The sequence below is a fragment of the Lacerta agilis genome, chromosome 7 (assembly GCF_009819535.1).
Source record: "Lacerta agilis isolate rLacAgi1 chromosome 7, rLacAgi1.pri, whole genome shotgun sequence".
Lineage (NCBI taxonomy): Eukaryota > Metazoa > Chordata > Lepidosauria > Squamata > Lacertidae > Lacerta > Lacerta agilis.
Window position 1 is genome coordinate 70,681,886 of NC_046318.1, and position 23,494 is coordinate 70,705,379.

Sequence of the window (23,494 nt, forward strand, 5' to 3'; positions counted from 1 at the left end):
AAGAAAGCACTTCTCAGCACAGTGCATAGTTCAACAGGAATTTGCTCCCACAAGAGGCAGGGCTAACCACCAACTTGGATGGCTTGAAAAGAGGATTAAATAAATCCCTGGAAGTAAGGCTATCAATGGCTACTAGCTCCACTAGTTTGACCATGTTTAGCCTGGAGAAGAGAAGGTTAAAGGGTGATATGATAGCCATGTTCAAATATATCAAAGGATGTCATGTAGAGGAGGGAGAAAGGTTGTTTTCTGCTGCTCCAGAGAAGCGGACACGGAGCAATGGATTCAAACTACAAGAAAGAAGATTCCACATAAACATTAGGAAGAACTTCCTGACAGTGAGAGCTGTTTGGCAGTGGAATTTGCTGCCAAGGAGTGTGGTGGAGTCTCCTTCTTTGGAGGTCTTTAAGCGGAGGCTTGACAGCCATCTGTCAGGAATGCTTTGATGGTGTTTCCTGTTTGGCAGGGGGTTGGACTGGATGGCCCTTGTGGTCTCTTCCAACTCTATGATTCTATGATTCTATGATTCTATTCTATGATTCTATGACCTCCACTTTTGGAGGCAGTCATGCTTCTGAATACCAGTGGCTGGAAACCCAAGGAGGGGAGAGTGATGTAGAGCTCAGGTCCTGCTTGTAGGATTCCCACGGGCATTGGGTTGGCCACTGTGAGAGCAGGATGCTGAACTAGGTGGGCCATTGGGCTGACCCAGCAGAGATATTCTCATGTTCAAGCAGCAGTGTAGCTGTCCCAGAACTGGCTCCATGCCTAGGGACCCAACCACAGCGCCATTGTTCAAGGATGACGCTTCCCGGCTTGTGCAGTGAGACAACCAAGGCTGCTCCATGCAGCTGAACCTGCAGAAATGGCCTCTGGCTTGAGCCGTATGCATCACAGCACCAGCCAATGAGCCGCAGTGGTGGTCCCCACAGAGGCACGAAATGCGCATGGGTGGTGGGAGGAACAGCTAAAAGGGGGAAAGCATCTCCTCTTTACCTTGCCCCTGCCCAGAAGTTTTTTGCAAGTCCCCACTTGCAAGCTATCTAACATTGCAACATGACAGCGGCAAGACATTTTTACATTCTCCAAGCTGCATCGCTATCAATCACTTTTACGCTCCCTTTGTAAGTGCCTAGGTCTGCAGGAAATAAAGCTATTGAGCTTTGTACCTTTACAACATGTGCTATTAATCTTGTGTAAGCAGCACTGAAGGCTTATTGATCTGTCAAAGAAACCAGGTACATAGACGGAAGGCCTGGAGCATTCTATTTTTTTTCTTTTTCTTTAAGGGCATCCGTGTCCTTAACAGGGCACCGCCATGGCCTGTGAGACCATGAGTCAGTCTGCACTGTGACAAGCACAGGCTCTTACAATCCTTAGGGTGGTTTGACCAAAATGAAGTTTAAGGTTTTGAAAAGCAGTGCCGAAAGCGGCTGATCTAAATGTGGAGTGCCATTGTACCCGTTCCACGAGGCGAGTTTATTGCCATGGAAACTGCCGAACAATTCCACTGTAGAAACATTTCTGAAACAGGTGCCCTGAGATTCCAATTCTCCGAGCTCCAGAGAATGCATGAGCTCAATACCGTTACACTGCAACCATCAGGGTACAGAAATAAAATCAAGAATTTCCTAGCTGAGCTGTTGTTGGTTCTTTCCCCCCTTTCAACCTTAAACAAAACAGGTTCAGAGTTTGCATTGTTAAAAAAAAAACTTATGATGGCTTTCTTTTATCAATGTATCACTTTTTAAATTCCGCCTTTCTTCCAACTCACGTTGACAGACATGGCTCTCCCCTTTCAACCCTCCATATTTTATCCTTTCAACAAACATGTGATGTCAATTCAGCTGGGAGATAAGGCTTCCATCCACTCCAGAATATCCCACCACGTGTTATCACTGAATATTTCAGGGGATGGTATCTAAAAAGTCAGAATGAGCCTTGTGGCAGAACAGGGATTGCACCTGTTTTCCTTGGTCCCAGTCCAGTACTCTATCCAAGGGGTGGAGACTCTATGGTCCTCCAGATGTTGCTTGACTCCAACATCTGGAGGTTCTTCACCCTGCATTATCCACTACACCATACTGGCTGTCCAAAACAGATGACAAAAATACAGTCTCTCTGATAACATATCCTCAAACATGAGAATATGAGGCTCCTTAAACTTGGTGGGGAGGGGGTCCTATTTTATTCTCCAAGACTTAGACTCTAAATTTTAGAAACACAATAAAGAAATGAGCATATAGTAAAACCAACTCTTAGTATACAGCTAAGGAAGACAAACAGACAGACAAACAGACAGAGTCAAATGGGAAACCCAGTAAGTTTTAGTTTTTTTTTTTTTAATAAAGGACAGCCAATGTTAAAGGGCTAGGGAAGGTTGAGCCTCGCAAAAATAATTATTTATCATGTTGCTTCTTATTTTCCTGTTTGGATCATGACTTTCCCACCAGCTGCTAGAGAAAAAGGGTGAGTTGGAGCAGGAGGAGGAACAACACCTATTGTCACAATGAAAAGCACATTCACAACAGGAACTGTATAAGTGATTGGGATATAGCCTATTTCTGTACCCAGAAACTATCTCCTGGCACGGCTACAGCTATGGAAGAGGAGAAACCGTACAAATATATGATTTTAAAAAGGGGAGTCCCCAAATGCATGTTTCAGTTAAAGGTGGATCCCTTGACTGAAAACATTGAAGACGACTGACCTAGAGGGCTTTAAGCTCTACCAAGGAGTAGGTCAATGAAGCACAAAGTTTCTTAAGAAGCAGGTGTCCATAAACTAAGAGTTCCTGGGTTACCAGCAGTGCCTAGAAATGTAATTCTAGCAGGAATAGCTTCTACCAAATTCTGCCTGAAGCATAACAAGAAGCTGAAAAAAACAGAGGCAGAGCATGTTTCTTTCAAAACAGAATCAGGCTGCATCCTTTGCCAGGACACAACAGCAGTGTCCTACAACAGCCCCCATATGCTGACTTCCTCCCAACTGGAGGGCTTCCATCTGCACAGTCTCACCCTCAAACCAATGGATTCAAACTCTAAGAAAGGAGATTCCAAATAAATATCAGGAAGAACATTTCTGACAGTAGAACGGACTCCCTTGGGAGGCTGTGGCTTCTCCTCCATTGGAAGTTTTTAAGCAGAGGTTGAACAGCTATCTGTCATGGTTCCTGCATTGCAGGAGGTCGGACAATGACAAATGGGGAGTCATTCCACACTCACAATGCCACAATTTTTTCCTGCAATATTAGGAGTTCCAAAGTTGAACCTGTGTCCTCCTTCAGCACTGGATGCCCAACTTAAACAAAAATCTTTTAAAACACAGTAACATACTGCTCTTTTTTTTTTTTTACACTACTGCAGATACAGTACTCCAGTTGTTGCCAACACTTGGAATGAGCCTCCGCTCACAGAACACGACTTCACATTCCTTTCCTTCCCCTGTGACCCTCCAGAGAATACCTGTAGTTTGGAGGCACATTGTGGGGCAGGAAAGCTGCAGGGAGGAGGAGAAAGGTGAAGTCCTGTTACATGAGCAGCAGTCTGCTTGTGCTACATTGGGTTCCACCCTTACCTCTAAATCAATATCTAATATATTGTCACTCCAGTCCTAGTCCTACCTGGCAGCCCAGTCTCATCACCCACATATTCATTACATATGAGAGTAGGTCACCTAGTGGATTTCGCAGTTAAGTCAAGGCATGATTTGGAACCTTCCTAGTCCACACCCTGAGCTGCTATACTACATCATCCAAGGGCAGAAAGTGGAAAGTTATTTCCTACTCAGGTTACCGTATTTTTCGCTCCATAAGACACACTTTTTTCCTCCTAAAAAGGGGAAATATCTGTGCATCATATGGAGTGAATGGTGGTCCCTGGAGCCGAATTGCCCAGGGGCCAAAAGAGGATTGTGCTTTTTATTTTACAAAGAGAAAAGGGGGTGTTGAAAGGACCCCGCTCAGCAGCTGATCAGCAAGAGATCGGGAGAGAGATAAGAGTCCCTGGCTCCCTTTCAGCCCCGCCCCCTCCATTGTTGAATGTGCTGCAGAGGGAGGTTGTTTGTTTCCCCAGCAACATGTGACTGGCTGATTAGATTATCTGTCTGGAAACTGTAGAAACGGCTCCCTTTCCTTAAGAAGCTGTAGAAATATGAGTTGAACCCCATTAAAACAGGGCTTTTCCTCTTTGCTTTTCCCCCTTTGCAAAAAAGCTACACAAATCTGAGCTGATCCTTAAAAAAAAACAGGGCTTTTCCCTTTGCAAAAAAGCTGCACAAATTTGAGCTGATCCTTAAAAAAACAACAGGGCTTTTAGAGGAGGAAAAACAGAAAAATATTTTTTCTGGTTTCCTCCTCTAAAAACGAGGTGTGTCCTATGGTCCGGTGCGCCCCATGGAGCGAAAAATAAGGTGTATCATCAGGCAACCAAGCCTCTGTTTCCTGATGCACTCAAGACACATCAGAATTAAGCTAGGGACAAGGTGACATCCCTGTCTCATACTGTGAGAAGCCAACACCCCACTATTTCATAGCATACATGGAAATTTAAACATACCACATAATTTGCTCTTTGGAAACTTTAGAACCGCTATTTCGTCTTCAACAGTCTTCTGTTGAGTAACTAAGAATCAGAATTTCAGCTGACAGCTGTACACTGAGATGCGTTCTGCTACCCTACTGAAATACCAGCCTTCAGTTATTATTATTTTTTGCTGTACTCATGAGCTGCTTACTACTGCCATCTGTGCATAAAAGCACTACTCTTCAGGCTTCAGCTCCCAGCAGTCGCATGTGTGAATATTTTGAGATGACAGCCAAGTGCAGCAGCAGTTAACCTCATCATCATTCAACAAGCCATTTTTCACATGGATTTCTACTGTCATTTTGAATTTAGAGGAAAGAGCCTGCAGGGAGGGTGCGGGGAAACATTCTACATATAATCTGGCCATCAGAAATGGTTGGAAGGGAAGGCAGAAAGCAAGTGCTGCGACTGATGTCTGAACGATCTATTTTGGTTAGCCTAAATTTAAGCATGCCTTAGCCAATCTCAGGATCTCATGCGCAACACGGCAATTTAAAAAACAAACAAACCCAGAGAGAAAATACAAGTTAGCCATTGGCTATGCCAGTCTATCTTAAACAGGGTTTCAGTCTGAATTCAGAAAGAGCTGTAAAAGCATTATGATTAGATGCACCAAGTCCTCTGAAGTTCATGGTCTGATATGACATAAATAGGCCTTGAGTTCACATGCTCCTTCCACCCCCTTCCTCTCATGCTTCAATCAGTTACTTTGGCTTTTGTGCAAACCCTACAAATCAGGATTGCAAACCATGATCAAGCCATGGCTAGGAGGGATCATGCAAACCATAATTTGCCCGCTGAAATGCAATGGCAAACTGGTCTCTGCAAAAGAAACTTGTGAAGGGTGCATCTGAAGTAAGTCCCACTGACTTCAATGGTGCTTACTTCCAAGTAGAAATATGCAACTGAACTGTAAAATTGAACTGCAAAGAATTTCAGGGGAAACCCCACAAGTACAAAGTTCACTAATGCTATTGAACTAGATGTCACATAAATGAAGACGTAGTAAAGAAAATATCTATCTAGCCTAATGTTCTGGCCATTTTAGTAAGAAGGATGGCCTGCAAAATAAGAACAGAAAATAAAGAAGTGGATCTGTGTCCCCTACTCCCAGAAAAGGCTGGGTTCTTTTACCTTTTCAACTATTGTTCAAGAATTCTTCACAGGATTTTACAAGCCTGAATATTGCTTTTTGAGACACTGCACATCAAGGCACATCCCCAAGAGACACTAAATGAATAGTAGAAGGGAATAATTTTTACGTCAAATCAAACGCCTGTAATCTTCTAATTACAGAATGAAGGAAGCTGAACTGCTGCTTTTTTCATCACTTATGAAAACTGCTGAAAATAAAGACCCCTATATCCTGGTCTAAACCAATCCATGTGTGAAATGAGCTACTCTGTGCTCAGCCAACTGGCTCCTCTGCCCACCTTTTGAGGAAAAACCCTATCCACACTCCAGCCCAACATCACAAAGAGGCTGTAACTTGAGACCAGAAGTGGGTATGGATACAGGAAAGAGATGCCATTGGCATTACATTACATACAGACAACGGAAATCCCTATCCATGTTAGACAGTTTGATGTTGTCGAGCATGAAACAAGTGGCTGGTGCTACAGATGATTCTATATACAGCAAAGGAACTTCCTCGGGCAAGTTACAGCTTCAAATATTCCATAAAGGTTTTTTTGTTTTGTTTTTAAAGCTGGCCTGGGTAAGTGGCAAGAGCTATTGGTTGCCTCTGGAGTCTGGATCATTTGCTCATACCTGCAATTTAGAAGCAGGAGTCCGCCCCCCTTTCCAAATGAAGCGACAATTCTACCTAGCCAAGAGATAGGAATCCTCTTGCCCTCCAAATTTTGTCTGATTCCAACTCCCATCAGCCCAGTATAATCAGTGATCAGGGATGATAGGAGTTGTAGCCCTCCAGATGTTGCTGGACTCCAGGTTCTGCATCCCTGACCTTCCTCAGTACAGTACGTAAGTTGTAGAGAGGCGACACCTCCATGTGACCTGACATCACACTATGAAACCTCTGGTAGATGGCAGTTTCCCCTCATTCTTTCTGTTCCCTGTTAGTGTTCTAATTAAGGGTTGTATCCAAGCTTTTACTCTGAGTAGACCCTCTAGGTCTCGTCCATTAATTTCAATGGGTCTACTCCAAGAACAAACACCACATTCAACCTAAATGCTTGACTTTTAACCATCGTTGATGGATCAAATGACTAAAGGAAGTTTTGACTAGTCAAAAAAGCCAACTCTAGAGTGACTTGTATTCTGGCACTGTTTATTTAGATGATATAAATACTGCCCCTTGCATAGGGCGGTTTATAATAAAAGCAAGTAGACAAGAATACATAAAACACAGTCCATTAAAAATGTACAACAAACCACTCAATGACAACTCCTAATTGCACTGCAGGTCACCATGCCATACTTTTAGACCTGCAGACCACAGGGCCACTAAAAGAAAAGCTTTTGTAGACATAAAAAGAAGCCCAAAATGGCACCCCTACCCAATATCAAGCCACTCTTGAAAGGGGATGGGGCAGAGTGGTGAAAGAGAATGCATGCTACCCTTTCCACAGTAGCCTATAGTTCCAATAACTGTATGGTACTTCCCAACTCAGTTGTACTGCCTTCCTCCCTCCACATCTCCTATTACTATAGCCAGTAAGAGAAGTGTGCAAGAGCCCCCAATTCATCTCTGCAGGGTCTCAAAAGCTCTTCCTTCAATCCTCCTTGCAGACCCTGCAACACTCTCACCACTGAATGCCATCTCATAGCTGGGTCAAGGCTGATTTGTCATGAAACAAGCGCTAAGCAGGAGAAGACTCTGGCCTTAAAATGGCCCCAGCCTCGGACTTAATTGGGATCAACTTCTTGTGAGCTTTGCACAAGGTTGCTTTAGCTCAGCAGAGCCTTTTCCCCCCTCCTGGAGAAAAGCAGAACATATATGGTGGTGGCAATGAGAGGATTAGCTGCTAAGAAGAGTGCCTTTTAAGAAAAGTGCATCACCAGCATACCCCACAGTGCTTTGCGGATGTAAGTGGAAACACACATTGTTCACGGCATTTGTAAGTAACAGCCCAACAAACTGGCACCAAGAGACCAAACTCCATCAGCCTTTTCAGCTATGCATATATAATCGCAACACAAGGGACCCATCCAATGAGAGAAGTAATGAGAAGCCCAACTGTTAAAACCACAGCGGCACAGACAAGACGACCAGTTGCCAATTTTCCCTCCAAACAGGAAGCGCTATTGTCAGGCAGAATTCCATCCATGAACCTTGAAGCGCGACACGTAGGCCTGATGCTAGCTCACTCTTCAATGGGGCGCTAGTTTAATCATGCCAAATGGTACCAGATGTTGCTCTTTCAAGCTTCTTTGCTGCTGCATGTTTACCAATGGCATCATCCTTTTGAGTAGGCGCTATGCTCTTTGGCATAAAGCAATAAGGATGTGGAGACTTTAACCTCCAGATTGAAATGGAGACAAGCCAACGTATCCTGGCAGATTTCTTCAGTGGTTCGACTGCCTTGCCTGAAATATCCTGGATACTGTCTATCCCAAGCGCAACAAATATCCTCCAATGTGCTTGCATCAAAAGGTTAGGAGCACTTCAGAACAGCTCTGATCTGTATCCCCCCCCCCAAAAAAATTGTTTCTTTACCATTTGATCCCAGATGGAGAGAAGGTTTTAGGGGATTTCACTGTATCTTGCATTTTGTTCAGTTGTTTGGCTATTTACCCTTCACCTTTTTTGTTTACCAATCGTATTTACTGACATTCTGGAGTTGTTGTTTTATTACATTTTTTATTTGCCATTCTTTATTTGAAACAACAACAACAACAACATAAAAGGAAGTAACAACAACAACAACAACATAAAAAGAAGTGGCAACAGCAGCCTAGAGTTAAAAATGATGTTATTATGGTAGAAATCTCACCAGGCCCTATATGGTTTGCAGAAGGCTGTGCTTTTGAAGTATTACAACCCCTTCCTCAAACAAAACCAATCGGAGCAAAAGGTGTGCATTCAACAAGCACAGACTGAGAAACAAAGCTGAGAAACAAAATTCCATTCCTGCCCCTTCCCTAAAAATGTCTACGAAAAAGAAGAGTAAGATGTCTCAAAGTGTCCAAGAAAACCTTCCCAAGGCAAAAGGCAGTGTTAGCAGTATTTGTGACTCTCAAACATTTTTATCTTACTCTTCCTCTAAGCAACCCAGGGGTGGAATACACTGTCTTTCCCCCAGCCCACTTTATCTTCACAACAACCCTGAGAGGTAGGTGAGGCTATGAGATAGTGACTGGTTCAGGTTCACCCAGTGGGCTTTAGGGCTACAGGGATTCTAATTTAGGCCTCCCTGGTCCATAGTTACTCTCTAACTGCTACACTGAATCTGCTTTCTTGTTGTCTAAACTGAAATAAATGAATTAAGCTTGAGAATCGCTGCCCTCACACTCATCTCAGGCTCAGGAAACTGAAAGAAAAGCAAGTACAATGCTGGCACTATCTACTAACACTGAGGAAAAACTATTGGTAGAGCCCAGGAGGATATGAAAAATCAAACAATTCAACATCTGAACGCCTATACACAAAAAAGCAGCTTTTGAGAAGCAATGATTGGGCATACTGACCTCCAAGTATGTCGCTAAACCCAGGAAGAAGCTACAGCCTGCACAAGTTTGTCTTGTAATGATTGGGAAGGCCAATAGTGGCAAAAGGCAAGAGAGCCTGTGAAATTCCTAGACAGTAGCAGGATGTCCCAAAGTCTGCACGTGTCCTGCAATGCATCCCAACAAACAGCCAGTATTGGTTAGAATGTTAGACCCTGGGAGATCAGGGTTCAAATTTCCATTCATCCATGAAGCTCCCCGGGTGTTCCTGGGCAAGTCACAATGTCTCAGCCTAATCTACCTCACAGGGTTGTTGGTTTGTGGGTAAAATGAGGTGTGGAGAGAACTGTGTACTGCTCCTTTGAGGAAAAGGTGGGATGTAAATGTAAAAATAAATAAGAATAAATCAAACTTTGGATCTCCTTGCCAAAAGGATTGACCACCACAGATTCACATTTACAAAGAGCCACTTAGAAGCAGCTATGACAGGTCAGTGCATCTTTCCATCCAATGACAGGGACCTGCCCCACTATAATAGCAGTAGGCATTTAACGGCACAACCTTATGTCTACTCAGAAGCAATCCCACAAAGATCAATGTGACTTATTCTCAGGTAAACGGGCACAGCGCTGCAGCCCAAACTTTACTGATATCTGGATAATTAAGCAACACATTAGAATAATCTATTCTGGTTTTATACTTGTAAGTTGCTCTGAGCTCATTTTTACACCCAAGGCTGACTGAGACTGATATACTTATGCACATTTAAAATTGTGTGCTTATTTTTGTCTGCACAATTAATTCCTCCTCTGTTAGACACAGGAAGACCAAGAGCAATGCTGGAAACTAAAAATGCCCATGGGCCACTGGCAATCATGCCGAATCCTCCATTCACACAGTGGCTTCTGAAGTCACCAGGCCCACACACTTACCCATCTTTGTAGTCTTAATAAAATGCTAAATTTAGCACTTGATCCTAATGTCTGTATTTGTGGTGGGGACACTGCAAAAAACCAACAGCAATATAACTAAGAGCTGATCAACTAATAGTTCAGTCCTATACAGTCGTACCTTCGCTCCCAAATGCCTTGGGAGTCAAATGTTCTTGCTCCCAAACGAACAAAAACTGGAAGTGAGTGTTCCGGTTTTCGAACGCTTTTTGAAAGCTGAACATCCGGAGCAGCTTCCGCTATTGTTTCCGGCATGCCTGTGCAATCAGAAACCAACCGGAAGCCTCACTTTGGTTTTCGAACGGATTCCATTTGACTTCCGATGTACGACTGTACATATCTACACAGAAGAAAGCTCCATAGAGTTCAATGGGGCATCCTTCATGATAAGGATTGCATTGAAAGGTGTTAAAACGTAATTACATTTGTGGAAACTGCAGCACTTACCAACTCTTAAAGTTCCACGAGCTCATTGTGATGAAATGAGTTTTTGCTATACTATTCCCAGAGAATACATGCGAAATACTGTAGAACAAAGCATCTGTGTCTCTTGTAGCCGGTGCCAGAGCTTGTCTCCCCCAGTCTTCCCCCCACCCCCAACCTATTTTCCTTTTGTGTCATATATTTCAGATTATAAACCCGGGGACTGCGATTGTTTTATCATTGACATTTGTAAACCACTCTGGGATGGGCTAGATGACCCTCGGGGGTCCCTTCCGACCCTGTAAAGAACATGCGGCAGCGCGCCCGGCGGCTCCCGGCTCCCCTTCCCTCGCTCACCACGCCGTCGATCTGTACTTGCTTCACCGCCGAGTCTCCCGGGGCCGACTTCGCCTTGGCTTTGACCACAGCCGAGGAAGAAGCGGTGGCGCCGGGGGCGGGTGTCTCCTTGCGCGACGCCATCTCTGGAAGAAGAAAACGAGAGAGGCAGAACGCACACCGGCCGGAAGAGGAAGAGAGCGTGGGGAACCGGAAACAGATCCATCTCAGAAAACCTTCCGGGCGGAAACCAGGTGACTTCCGAAACACAACCCCCGCCCCGAAACATGGTTCCGCTTTCATATAGTTCCTATAGCACTCTTTTATGTTTGCATTTTGCCTTTCCTCTGCGCCGATAAAGAGTTTCGCCCGACGGGAGCTCGATCCTGGATACCTGCCACCAGGAAATATAACCCGCCTAGTAAATCTATGGAGTGGTGGGTATAATCGTTTATGCACTGCATTTGTTCCCTTTCTTCCTCCCATGAGTCCGAGGTGGCGCACGTGGTTCTCTCCCCCCTCCCATCTCATTTAATCCTCCCCTACAGCAACCCTGTTGGGTAGGCTAACCTGAGAGAGGCATCGTCTGGCGCCCAAGCGAGAGCTTCATGGCCGAGCGGCCTCCCCCTGAGCCCCAGCCCGACCCTCTCAACGACTACATCTAGCCCTGATCTGCTTTATCCGTGTATTATTCCTGCACTGCAGGGGGTTGGACTAGATGACCCTCAGGGGTCCCTTGTGCGTTCTATTATAACCGCATTTTCATCCTGCTTTCTCGCTTGCAGCAATAACGCCAGTAACTTAACAAAAAGAAAGGATCTGGGGCGAAGACTCAGAGCGCGATGGCTCCTGGACACGTTATACATTCCTAGACACGTGTTTGCCCCGACGGCTGCTCCACTGCGCGTGCGTCAACTTCCGTTACGGTTATCGCTTTAAAAAATAAAAAAAATCCGGCATGGACTTCCGGCGGAAGAAGTAGTGGGGCCCGTCTAGTATTGCGCCCACCTTTCCGTCTCTATGGTCCTCCGGCCGCCGCTATGAAGATCAAGCGGCAGAAGCACGCCAAGAAGAACGTGGGCTTCTACAAGCACAACTTCGGCTTCCGCGAGCCCTTCCAGGTGCTCCTGGACGGCACCTTCTGCCAGGCCGCGCTGCGAAACAAGATCCAGATCCGAGAGCAGCTGCCGGGATACCTGGCCGGGGCCACGCAGCTCTGCACGACGCGGTGAGAGGCGGACGCGCGTGTCGAATGGGACGGGGAGGCCCGTGACGCAACGGGGGGAGCCGTAGCTCAGCGCGTAGGGCGCCTGCCTTGCAAGCAGAAAGAAGGGGGCCCCGGCTGGTTCGATCCCCAGCAGCAACCTCCAGTCCGAAATCCCGGAGAGCTATGTTAAACCAACCGGAATTCCTCCTACTTGGGATGATGGGAAATGTCATAGACCCGTGGTTCCCCAAGGTGGGGCAGTTAGACCAAGTTTTAGGCTTCCTCCACGTGAATAGGAGTTCGCTTTTTGAATAATACAAATTATATGTCGGGGGGGGGGGCATCAGGACTTTAGAGATGCCTAAGTGGGGTATGGCCAAAAAAAGGTTGGGAACCACTGATCTACACACCAACCCCCTGCAACACAGGATATCCAAGAAAACCTGTGGCTGCACATTCAAGGATGTGGCTGCCGGGTGGTTGAACCATGGCCACTGCTCTCGAGTGTACACCTGCCAGGAAAGCTTTAGTTCAACAACTTTAATGAAGGCTCCAACCCCCAAAAAACTCAACAACTTTGGTTAGTCCAAAGGGTAGACCACTGCCATTTATATATATATATAGTGGGAGTAGATCGCAGTCTCTTGGGAGTTGGACATGCCTTCAGGGCCGTCTTAACCATTGAGCCTACTGGCGCAATGTGCCAGGGCACAGTGGCCTGGAGGGCGCCTCCGCCCTGCAGCCCCACTGGCAGCGCCTGCCGGCAGTGCCCTCCGGCTGCCCGGCAGCGCGCGGGAGCGGGAGCCAGCTGGCCGCACCGCACCCTCGGGCTGCCCTGCGGAGCACGGGAGCGCAAGTTCGCTGGCCGCGCCAGGGCGCCTGATATGCTTAAGACAGCCATGCATGCCTGCCATAAAGCAAGACTCCTATTGTGCATCAGGTGGCAAGAGAAGCAGAGGGTGGCTGCTGGCCAAGTGCTGTTCTATCTTCCTTTACTGTATTTTGGAATTTATTAGTGTATAAGCGAATGCGCAGGGTGGATGACATTAGAATGCCCCAAATAAATAAAGACCAACAGTACCTGGGGTCCCAAGAAGAAGAGTTTAGATTTGATATCCCGCTTTATCACTACCAGAAGGAGTCTCAAAGCGGCTAACATTCTCCTTTCCCTTCCTGCCCCACAACAAACACTCTGTGAGGTGAGTGGGGCTGAGAGACTTCAAAGAAGTGTGACTAGCCCAAGGTCACCCAGCAGCTGCATGTGGAGGAGCGGAGACGCGAACCCGGTTCCCCAGATTATGAGTCTACCGCTCTTAACCACTACACCACACTGGCTCTCAAGCTTAAGAAAGGTGGGTGTAGCAGTGCTGAGCTAGATGGGCTGTGTACAAAGCAGCTTCCCATGTGCCCTACTTTGGGTACCCACCCAAAGTCAGTTATTCCATGGTCAGTGCGGTGGGAGACAGTTGGCTGCTTGGTCCTCATAAAGGCAGAGGAGCTACCAGCATGAGCAGGATGGGTCAAAGAAGCATTTAGGGCAACACTGGAGTGTGTGTGTGTGTGTGTGTGTGTGAAAGGACTGCCATTTGGAGATGCAAATTCATATGCATAGATGCAAATAGAGAAGTAATTTGAATGCGAATGCATCTTGCCATAGAAAACCAGACTAGGTGACTTTGTAGGTAGATGCAGAATTCATAAACAGCTGGTATCTTTTAAATAGAAAATACAGTAAATATCTGTAAAGGGGGAAAGGCTATGACGACGTGGCCTGTGGCTGGCAAGTCTGCTGTACAGCTGCTGCTACAGGCAGACAGAAAACCTCAGGGCTCCTCCTTTTCCTCATTGTTCTTTAGTTTTAAACCACACTTGTGCCTGAAAGCCCCTTCAACTAGAGGACTGTCCTCTGTAAAGCTAGGTCACCCTATAGAGAGACCAGTATATCCTTTGTGCTCAGTTGACGAGGCCAGGCAGCCAGCAGGGAGAGTCGCCGCATTAAGAGCTGTTTAAATCCCCAACTGAGTTGCAAACCTCCTTGGTTGACTTCAGATCCCTATCATTCCTTCAGCTTACTTGACCTCACAGGATGGTGTGAGGGTAAAATGGGGCCTTTGGTAAGCCATGTATATTAATATATTTGGCTCCTTTGATGAAGGCCTGCAGTTCCTGGCTTTGCAAACTCCATATTCATGCTTGCCTGTAAGCAAGCATCCTGCCAGCGTGAGAATTTCTGCTTGGCAGTGGGAATTGCACCCCCCTCCCACATGCCATCAAGTCTGTTCTGGGGTTCCCCCAATCTTTGAACCTGGGGTAGACTGGATACAAGACATAATGGGGACTTTTGTTCAGAATTTAAAATGTCTCCGTTGAACAAGAATCTCTGCTGTTATCTTTTCTTCTCCTAGATGTGTCCTGAAAGAGTTGGAATCCTTAGGGAAGGAGCTATATGGGGCAAAACTAATTGCACAGAGATTTCAGGTCCGCAATTGTTCTCACTTCAAAAATCCAGTGAGCGGCTCAGCCTGCCTCTTGTCCATGATCGAGGGTGGGAATCCACACCATTACTTCATTGCTACACAGGTAATGTTCTTTCACTTAAGCTCATGCGAACAAAATGCATCATTTCCTTCATATTTTGGAATCTGGCCAGTTGTTAACGAGTTTTGAGAATTACATTCTCCTTTGGCGCTGCGGTGGGAAAACTTCGGCTTATGCAAATTGGAACGGCACCTACACGTTTCCAGCGGTACAAGAGAGTGTTCAAAACGCTGCCTACAGCCTTGTTTTAAAACAAGTTTACTTGGAAATGAGCTTTGTTGAGCTTGAGAGGGTTTGCATATGACTTGGATGGCAAGCTCTCCTGCAGCAAGCAGCCCAGCATAGGATTAGAGTTGCAGAGGGAGGGCATTTGTAGGTAACTGTTTTATTTCACAAAGAAAGGAATGAAGATACCTGGCAGCTTGTTTGCACACTGTAATTAATGTCTTAGTTGCTAGATCAGGAGGCACGTCTAAGCATCAGGGCTTAGAGCGCATCTTAGAAAGGCAAGCCTGCATAGAACAGGAACAAAGAAGTATCCATGCCCAGCTCTGTTTACAGAATAAGTAGCAGGGATGCGGGTGGCGCTGTGGTCTAAACCACTGAGCCTCTTGGGCTTGCCAATCAGGTCGGCGGTTCGAATCCCCTTGAGTGAGCTCCCGTTGCTCTGTCCCAGCCTAGCAGTTTGAAAGCACACCAGTGCAAGTAGATAAATAAGTACCGCTGTGGCGAGAAGGTAAACTGCGTTTCCATGCTCTCTGGACAGTGTTCCGTTGCGCCAGAAGCGGTTTAGTTATGCTGGCCTCATGACCTGGAAAGCTGTCTGTGGACAAATGCCGGCTCCCTCAGCCTGAAAGCGAGATGAGCGCCGCAACCCCATAGTCGCCTTTGACTGGACTTAACCGTCCAGGGGTCCTTTACCTTTACCTTTTAAAGAATAAGGGACTGTCTCACAAGATGTCTTGCCACTTTTGTCTTGCCCCAGAAGGATGCTCAGAAAAGTAAGCTGCAAAAATGCTCGAGTGTTCTTTAGTAGCATTTATTTATAATGTCTGAGTTCTATTTTATAGCTCCAAAAAGCTTTCATAGCACTTCAGAATAAAAGTCACATGAAAAGCACTTTGCCTACGTTGTCTCAGTAACACTTACTTCATTCCATGGCATAGGACTCAATTTACCACACAAGGTCATTTCCCCAAAACCATTAGGTGTGGGGCAGGTATTGTAATGGGTACAAAGGAACAACCTGCAGCATGTGCTCTTGATAATTCCTTGGCAAAGAGGGCTTGCTCTAAGAGCCAACCAAGTGATCGGTAATGACAGGAAACCCAGCAGTCTGAACTCCATTTGCAGGTGGTTTGTATTCGGACAACTTACCAATAGACGTCAGAGGTCCTAACTTTATGCCTCAACCAGCTGTTTGGTGCAGAAAGCCTTTCCTGTGGTCCACAGCACAAAAGGGATATAATCTTGCTCAAGAAATTGTAGTCTATTTGCTGGATGAAATGAGGAAAAAAGGGATTTGCATCGTTTTTATGTATACAAATTTATATACCACCTGACTATTTTATTTTATTTATTTTAAAATATATTAAAGCATCCTTTAGAATACTTGGCATTTATGCCTCTACCCTTCAATAACTTTTCCAGATAGTAATTGACCACATTGCAGATTTTGCGTTTTTATAGAATTTTATACTAGTTTACCGCTATAGCCTTAAGCAGCTTGAGCAAAAGTTGGTAAAACAAGCAACAGGGACAAGAAAATTGGGTGTTTCCTGCCACTTTGACAGTGTTCTTTTCCAGCGTGGGTAATCTGGATTTTCACTGCATTGAGCTTTCGTTTGTAAAGAGTGCATATAGACTTATTGTTTGTGTCCCCCGCCCCCATTTGACAGGACCAAGATCTGGCAACAAAAGTAAAGAAAAAGGCTGGAGTCCCCCTTCTCTTCATAATTCAGAACACAATGGTTCTTGACAAACCTTCCATGAAATCTTTGGCTTCGGCACAAGCAGCACAGACAAACCGGCTTATTCCAGAGCACCAGAAACTAAGCATCGAACTTCTCAAAGAGGAGCAGGGTCTGGCAAAGACCTCGGAGCCGAGAAAAAGGAAACGGAAAAGGCCCAGTGGCCCCAATCCTCTCAGCTGCCTGAAGAAAAAGAAAAAGGCACAAGAGACTCTGCAGCCTTCAGCAGCTAAGAAAAAGGTGAATAGGAAGCGCAAGAAAAGGAAACTGGAAGCAGGAGGAGAGACTATGCCGTCAGGGTCACAGAATGTGGAAGCATGAAACCATCCCAGAAAACGGGTGGGCTCGCCTGTTCCATGAACTTTGGGTAAAGCCAAGGTCTGTGACTAAAGCAGTGTAATAAACCTTGTATTTAATCATTATTTTATTAAAGGTCTTGTTTTAAAGGTCTTGGAGTATTTGGGTGCCAGGTCCAAATGAAACACACACCTTTGATATCATTTTAAATGGTTAAATTGTGTCTTAAAACTGCACAAGAACAGACCGTATAGCTAGCTTATCTGGTTATTGATATCCTTAACTGGGGAGGATGGCAAACTGATAATCATGCCCCAAGCACAGCCTGTTTGTGTCATGCAGGGGAGCACATGAAACATGCCAGTTACCTCTTGGTAGAGCAATCAAAGGGGCAGATTCCCAGATTCATGGAAGCTAACTGCAGTTAGTTGTTGGTGAATTAAAAAATGTTCTAGTACAAAACCAGATTCAAGAGTGTGTTTTCAAAAGTGGTTAGGAGAGTAAAACCCACATTTAATTCTTTTTATATTTTCATTATATTGACTAATAGCTACTTCTGTAATGTCTTTGTTTAAACCAGAAGCCCTTTGAGGCATTCCATTTATTTCTGCCACTGAAGATTAATTTTCAGTGCATTATCAAATGTAACCCCAAGGAGTTAAATATAATCCCATCCCATATCCAGTTTGTTTAATTGCAAGATCTGAAATGGATAAAGCATTTCGCTGGAAATCCTTTATCTTTCCCTATTAACTGGCTCCAATTCAGTCAGGTTCCTGCCCACTGGGGACTGAGCAATTTCCCCGAAAGACCTATTTGTAGTGCGGAATGACAAATCCTGGAGCCATATGATAATCTTTGGAAAATTCTATGCATATCACTTGAACTCTCTGCCAAAAAAGAAAAGGTGGGGGGAAGTGATTAATGGGTTGTCCGTGGTCAGGACATGATCCATGGTATTAATTACTGCAGAAGGTTGAAAAAGGCAAATACTGAAATGATTACAAGGGTGCAGTAAATGCTGAGAGAATGAGAAATTTGGAGCAGGTAGATTTTGGGTTGGAGTGGGGAGCTGATTATGGATCAGGACCACTTCAGTAAAAACTAATAGCCATCCTAAATCGTGGTCAGCAACTAGAGCACACTCTTACACGTATTTAAAAGGAAGTCCCATTGAGTTAAAATGGGCTTGTGACCTGGTAAATAGATTGCAGAACTGCAGTCTTAGCTGCTTAAAAACTGCCTATGCTACCTGTAGTTAAGTGATGAGACTTGGTAGATCTGTCAAGGAGGAAGGCTCTTCCAAATTTTAAGCACAAAGGGTCCTATCTTTCATAACCACCTTCCATACCTCTGTTGGCAAGTGTAGCCCCAGCAGTCTCCAAAATGGATCTCAATACTTCCCCCGGTTTGTATGGGTGAAGGCAATCCTTGCTTGTAACATTACACTTGTGGGAGGGAGGAACTAGTTCTGTTGTGAACCTCCCTGGGACCTTTGGATGAAGGGCATTTTTGTTGTTGTTCAGTCGTTCAGTCGTGTCCGACTCTTCGTGACCCCATGGACCAGAGCACACCAGGCACGCCTATCCTTCAATGCCTCTCGCAGTTTGGCCAAACTCATGTTAGTAGCTTCGTGAACACTATCCAACCATCTCATCCTCTGTCGTCCCCTTCTCCTTGCTCCCTTTTCCCAGCATCAGGGACTTTTCCAGGGGGTCTTCTCTTCTCATGAGGTGGCCAAAGTACTGGAACCTCAACTTCAGGATCTGTCCTTCTAGTGAGTACTCAGGGCTGATTTCTTTAAGAATGGATAGGTTTGATCTTCTTGCAGTCCATGGGACTGTCAAGAGTCTCCTCCAGCACCATAATTCAAAAGCATCCATTCTTCGGCGATCAGCCTTCTTTATGGTCCAGCTCTCACTTCCGTACATTACTACTGGGAAAACCATAGCTTTAACTATACGGACCTTTGTCGGCAAGGTGATGTCTTTGCTTTTTAAGATGCTGTCTAGGTTTGTCATTGCTTTTCTCCCAAGAAGCAGGCGTTTTCTAATTTCGTGACTGCTGTCACCATCTCTCACTGCCTCCATTTCTTCCCCTTCTGTTTGCCAGGAGGTGATGGGACCAGTGGCCATGATCTTAGTTTTTTCGGTTGATGCCTAGCAGCTGTCTAAGTAAACGGGCTCTGCTGTAAAGAATTCTGCCTTAAGGTCAACGTGACACACAATGAATGGGATGCAAAAACTGAGGTGGCACCATGCTCACCGCACAGAATCGCCTCTTGGTGAAATGGATCATCTCACTATGGTTCAAAAGAGCCTGTGCGCTAGATCAGAGCTCTGTGGCTGTGAGCGCCTTGTAATCGTGCTGTGGTTTGAAGCAAGCGCTCATTGCCGCCTGCATCTTAACTCTTGCAAAACACTGCCCAGAGCAACTGTATGAGCGCAAGTTGCTGCGCCCGTGCAACATCGGTGAAGTGAAACACCACATTCATTATTTGCCGCACTGTGCCCTTGCACCTGTTCTTTATCCACGTCCTGCTTTTGCACAGTTAAGTCACAGAAGCCAGCTGTGATCTTGGAGAAGCTATTGTCACAAGGCTTATGTAAAGGGGATTCTGCTTTTTGAACAGCCACACAATACAAAGGACTAAAGTTGATGCCCTCCATTTCTTACACCGTGTACAAACATCAATGTGGTGTGGTGTAGTGGTTAAGAGCGGTAGACTCGTAATCTGGGGAACCGGGTTCGCGTATCCGCTCCTCCACATGCAGCTGCTGGGTGACCTTGGGCTAGTCACACATCTCTGAAGTCTCTCAGCCCCACTCACCTCACAGAGTGTTTGTTGTCGGGGAGGAAGGGAAAGGAGAATGTTAGCCGCTTTGAGACTCCTTTGGGTAGTGATAAAGCGGGATATCAATCCAAACTCTTCTTCTTCAATGTTTCCCATTGTTTCAACCGCCAGCCTTTGGTACTTGTAGCAGCAGTCGGCTCATATATTCTTAAATCAAGTGGTCACATCAATATGCCATTCCTCTGGACCAAATTAACAGCTTGGAAATACATTCTTTTTCTAGTTTCTTTTTCTACATCTTAACAAGCACGAAGCAACTTGGGCTAAGAGCTCTACCCTGTGGAAAACTGATAAGGATTCACTGAATTCTAAGGCTGCAATCCTATACCTATGTACCTAGGAGTAATCCCATTGAGACTTGGGAGCAGACAAATTTATTTGGATTTTCCTTGTATGTAGCTACTGACAGGGGTGCCAACTTGAATAAAATATTGGGGAGGGGCCTAGGTAATCCCTGCCCCACATAATTGATCACATGAAACAGTCCACATACACCATTTGAATGGCAGTGCCCATCAACTTGGGGTGGGCTCGACCCCCTCAAATATTTTATTGGGGGGGCGAAGACCCCCTAGGCTAGGAGGTGGCTCCTATGAACAGCACCTCTGCTCGCACAAGGTAGGACACCTGATTCTTGTTGATTCTCCCTACCCATACACTATAGTCCTTTTGCCCTCTGAAAATCTTCCAGCGAGCGCTGGGGAGGCCCGCCAGAGCAGTATGGAATCCAGGCTAACGCAGCCATTTATCTTCACCCTCAGAGGCACACTCCATTGTCTCTCGAGACAGACTGATCACAACACACAATGGTGCCAAAAGGTAACGCTTTTGCATGCACCTTCACACAAACAGAGTACAAATGCAGTTACAGGTAGGTAGCCGTGTTGGTCTGCCATTGTTGTCGTTTAGTCGTGTCCGACTCTTCGTGACCCCATGGACCAGAGCACGCCAGGCACGCCTATCCTTCACTGCCTCTCGCAGTTTGGCCAAACTCATGTTAGTAGCTTCGAGAACACTGTCCAACCATCTCATCCTCTGTCGTCCCCTTCTCCTTGTGCCCTCCATCTTTCCCAACATCAGGGTCTTTTCCAGAGAGTCTTCTCTTCTCATGAGGTGGCCAAAGTACCACCATGTTGGTCTGCCATAGTCAAAATAAAATAAAAAATTCCTTCCAGTAGCACCTTAGAGACCAACTAAAGTTTGTTCTTGGTATGAGCTTTCGTGTGCATGCACACTTCTTCAGATAGTACTTCAGGAGTAACTTCAGGAGTACAAATGTTTACTGACAGTTTCCTAAACAGCAAATGGACAAAACCCGAATAGAATTGCTGCAACCTGCTCCGTTGAGCACCATCTCCTGCTTTGCATCAGGTATTTATTCAAAGTGAAATAAGGCAGCTTTAAGCTTCTGCAGGTCTTGATCCCTTTAAAAAGCAAATGCTGCACGTTTTCAAATTTTCTGTGTCGTTTCCAGTACTTCTGCAAGGCTACCTGGACATTCTATGTAGTTGCATATAACTGGGCCACAGCTGACAGCAGCATCCCTAAACCATCACGCTGCAGCTCGGCTCAGAAAGGGCAAACCGCCTCTGCAAGCAGAGGATTGCTCTTGAGAGATGCTGTAATTTAGTGCTCAAGAGGTCCCAAGATTTCCTCAACTCGTTTCAAGCTCCGTAAGCCATCAAGACAACATAATCTGCCTTCTTAAATAGCTTTTAGAGTAGCATCTAAGGGGTTTTTTTTTTTAAAAAAAGGGGGGGCAGGTTGTACAGAGGATGCAGAGCACTTATTTTTTTTTAACAAAATCCCTTCTGCCATTTGGTTGACATTTAGAAAAACGAGATGTAGAAGCCTAGAAACGGACATGTGCAAACAGTTTCCTCAACTTTTGGAATCTCAGCAGCAAGGCTAAGTGGGATCTGTAGCAAAATGTCGCAGTAAGGAGTGCTCTCTGATCCAGATTGCCAGGGGACACACAGAGAATTGTTCAAATAATGAGCAATCAGCATTTTATGGTCATTTTCCTGGGGTTCCCCCCCCCCACACTCCTAGGGCTCTTTTTCTGAAACCTGCCCCTATTGTGGGGATGGCAACATAAGGATCAGCACTCAGAGCATGAACATCAGAAATCGTTTGATATTCAAGATGCTTTGCTCATATGGAGCCCAGGATGCATATTTTTAAGGCTCATAAATATATCTAACATCCATAAAAGGTACAAAAGGGGGTGCACTAAATGATCAGGCTGCAGCATTTTCCCCTGTAAGGAAAGGTTGTTATTATTATTTAAATTTATATCATTTGAGCATTTCAGTTTAGAAGAACCTGCAGTTAAGAGGAGTGGCGGTACGCATATAATTGAGGTTTGTAAAATTATCCACGGCATGAGGAAAGTGGGTAATTTTTTCTTCCTTATAATACTAAAATCCCCAGTCACCCAATGAAAATGATTGACAGAAGATTGAGGAGGAACCAATGGAAGGGTATAGCCATAGCTTACCACGTCATTTATGTGGTTGTCAAAAGTTGTGGTGGCGTCTATTTGAGACGGCTGTAAAGGTAAAGGGAACCCTGACCATTAGGTCCAGTTGCGGACGACTCTGGGGTTGCGGCGCTCATCTCGCTTTACTGGCCAAGGGAGCTGGCGTACAGCTTCCGGGTCATGTGGCCAGCATGACTAAGCCGCTTCTGGAGAACCAGAGCAGCGCATGGAAACACCGTTTACCTTGCCGCCGGAGCGGTACCTATTTATCTACTTGCACTTTGACGTGCTTTCAAACTGCTAGGTTGGCAGGAGCAGGGACCGAGCAACGGGAGCTCACCCCGTCACAGGGATTCGAACCGCCGACCTTCGGATCGGCAAGCCCTAGGCTCTGTGGTTTAACCCACAGCGCCACCCGCTTCCCTAGAATGGTACTAATACATATTCAGGAAAGCTAGGTCTTTCAGAGGCAGTGTTCAGAGGCAATGATTCAGCTTCTTTTGGCTTTTGGGGCCATCCTAGTTATTGTCACCATCACAGCTGAGCTGTCTCACTCACAGGTCCTGATTTGGAAGGTAATTCAGTGACTCCCAAGCGCATTGTTTGTAATCACACAAACTCTTCCGAAATGGATCCCTAAGGATTAAGAGAACAAGACTCAACAGGTGTTGCCGGTGCTTTTTTTCTGGGGGGAGGCGGGGGTACACATACCCCTAAACGTTTTGTGAATCTAAGTTTGGCCTCATTGAGGGGCAGTATTTCAATATGAGTAGGAAAATGAGAGCACCCCTAAACATATTTTTTTTTTAGGAAAAAAAAGCACAGGGTGTTGCCACTTTTTTTATTTCCCCCCGTTTATTGTATTTTGAATTGATGTGTTTTTAGTATGTTCTTAATAATAATAAAAACACAGTTGCTTACAGTAATGCAACCAAATAAAAAAAGTAACTATTTAGAACAATTAGGAGTTCAAAAGGTATTTAAAACAATAAAAACTTAAGCAAACTGCGGAGCTAAAAAACAAACCAAGGCATGGCCTGAGATACACTTCATTCACTTTCTCAGATGGCATACTCATCCTGGTATCCAATATATAAAACGTCTTTTGGGCTGGAGCAGTACTTCATTGATCTCAAGCTGGCACCACTTAGAAAAGCATTTACAGCTTTGCTTCTTCAGTATATGCCCTCTGCATATCTGATGGGAAGATTTAATAACACCCCTG

General features: G+C 45.4%; 2 protein-coding genes across 2 annotated transcripts in view; one reads left to right on the top strand and one right to left on the bottom strand.

The window, feature by feature from the left end:
* The window catches only part of EIF3H (eukaryotic translation initiation factor 3 subunit H), a 67,959-nt gene extending 56,879 nt beyond the window's left edge, over positions 1-11,080 (bottom strand). The window contains exon 1 of the mRNA XM_033155775.1: positions 10,943-11,080. Within this exon, the coding sequence (XP_033011666.1) occupies positions 10,943-11,065 (123 nt within the window). The 5' untranslated portion in view covers positions 11,066-11,080. The remainder of the gene's footprint in view (positions 1-10,942) is intronic.
* Positions 11,081-11,907: 827 nt separating this feature from the next.
* UTP23 (UTP23 small subunit processome component) lies at positions 11,908-17,086 on the top strand. The gene is made up of 3 exons (XM_033155776.1): positions 11,908-12,149; positions 14,534-14,708; positions 16,565-17,086. Exons 1-3 carry the CDS (start codon positions 11,962-11,964, stop codon positions 16,955-16,957), a joined length of 756 nt encoding a protein of 251 aa, XP_033011667.1. The 5' UTR covers positions 11,908-11,961; the 3' UTR covers positions 16,958-17,086.
* Positions 17,087-23,494: the final 6,408 nt, after the last annotated feature.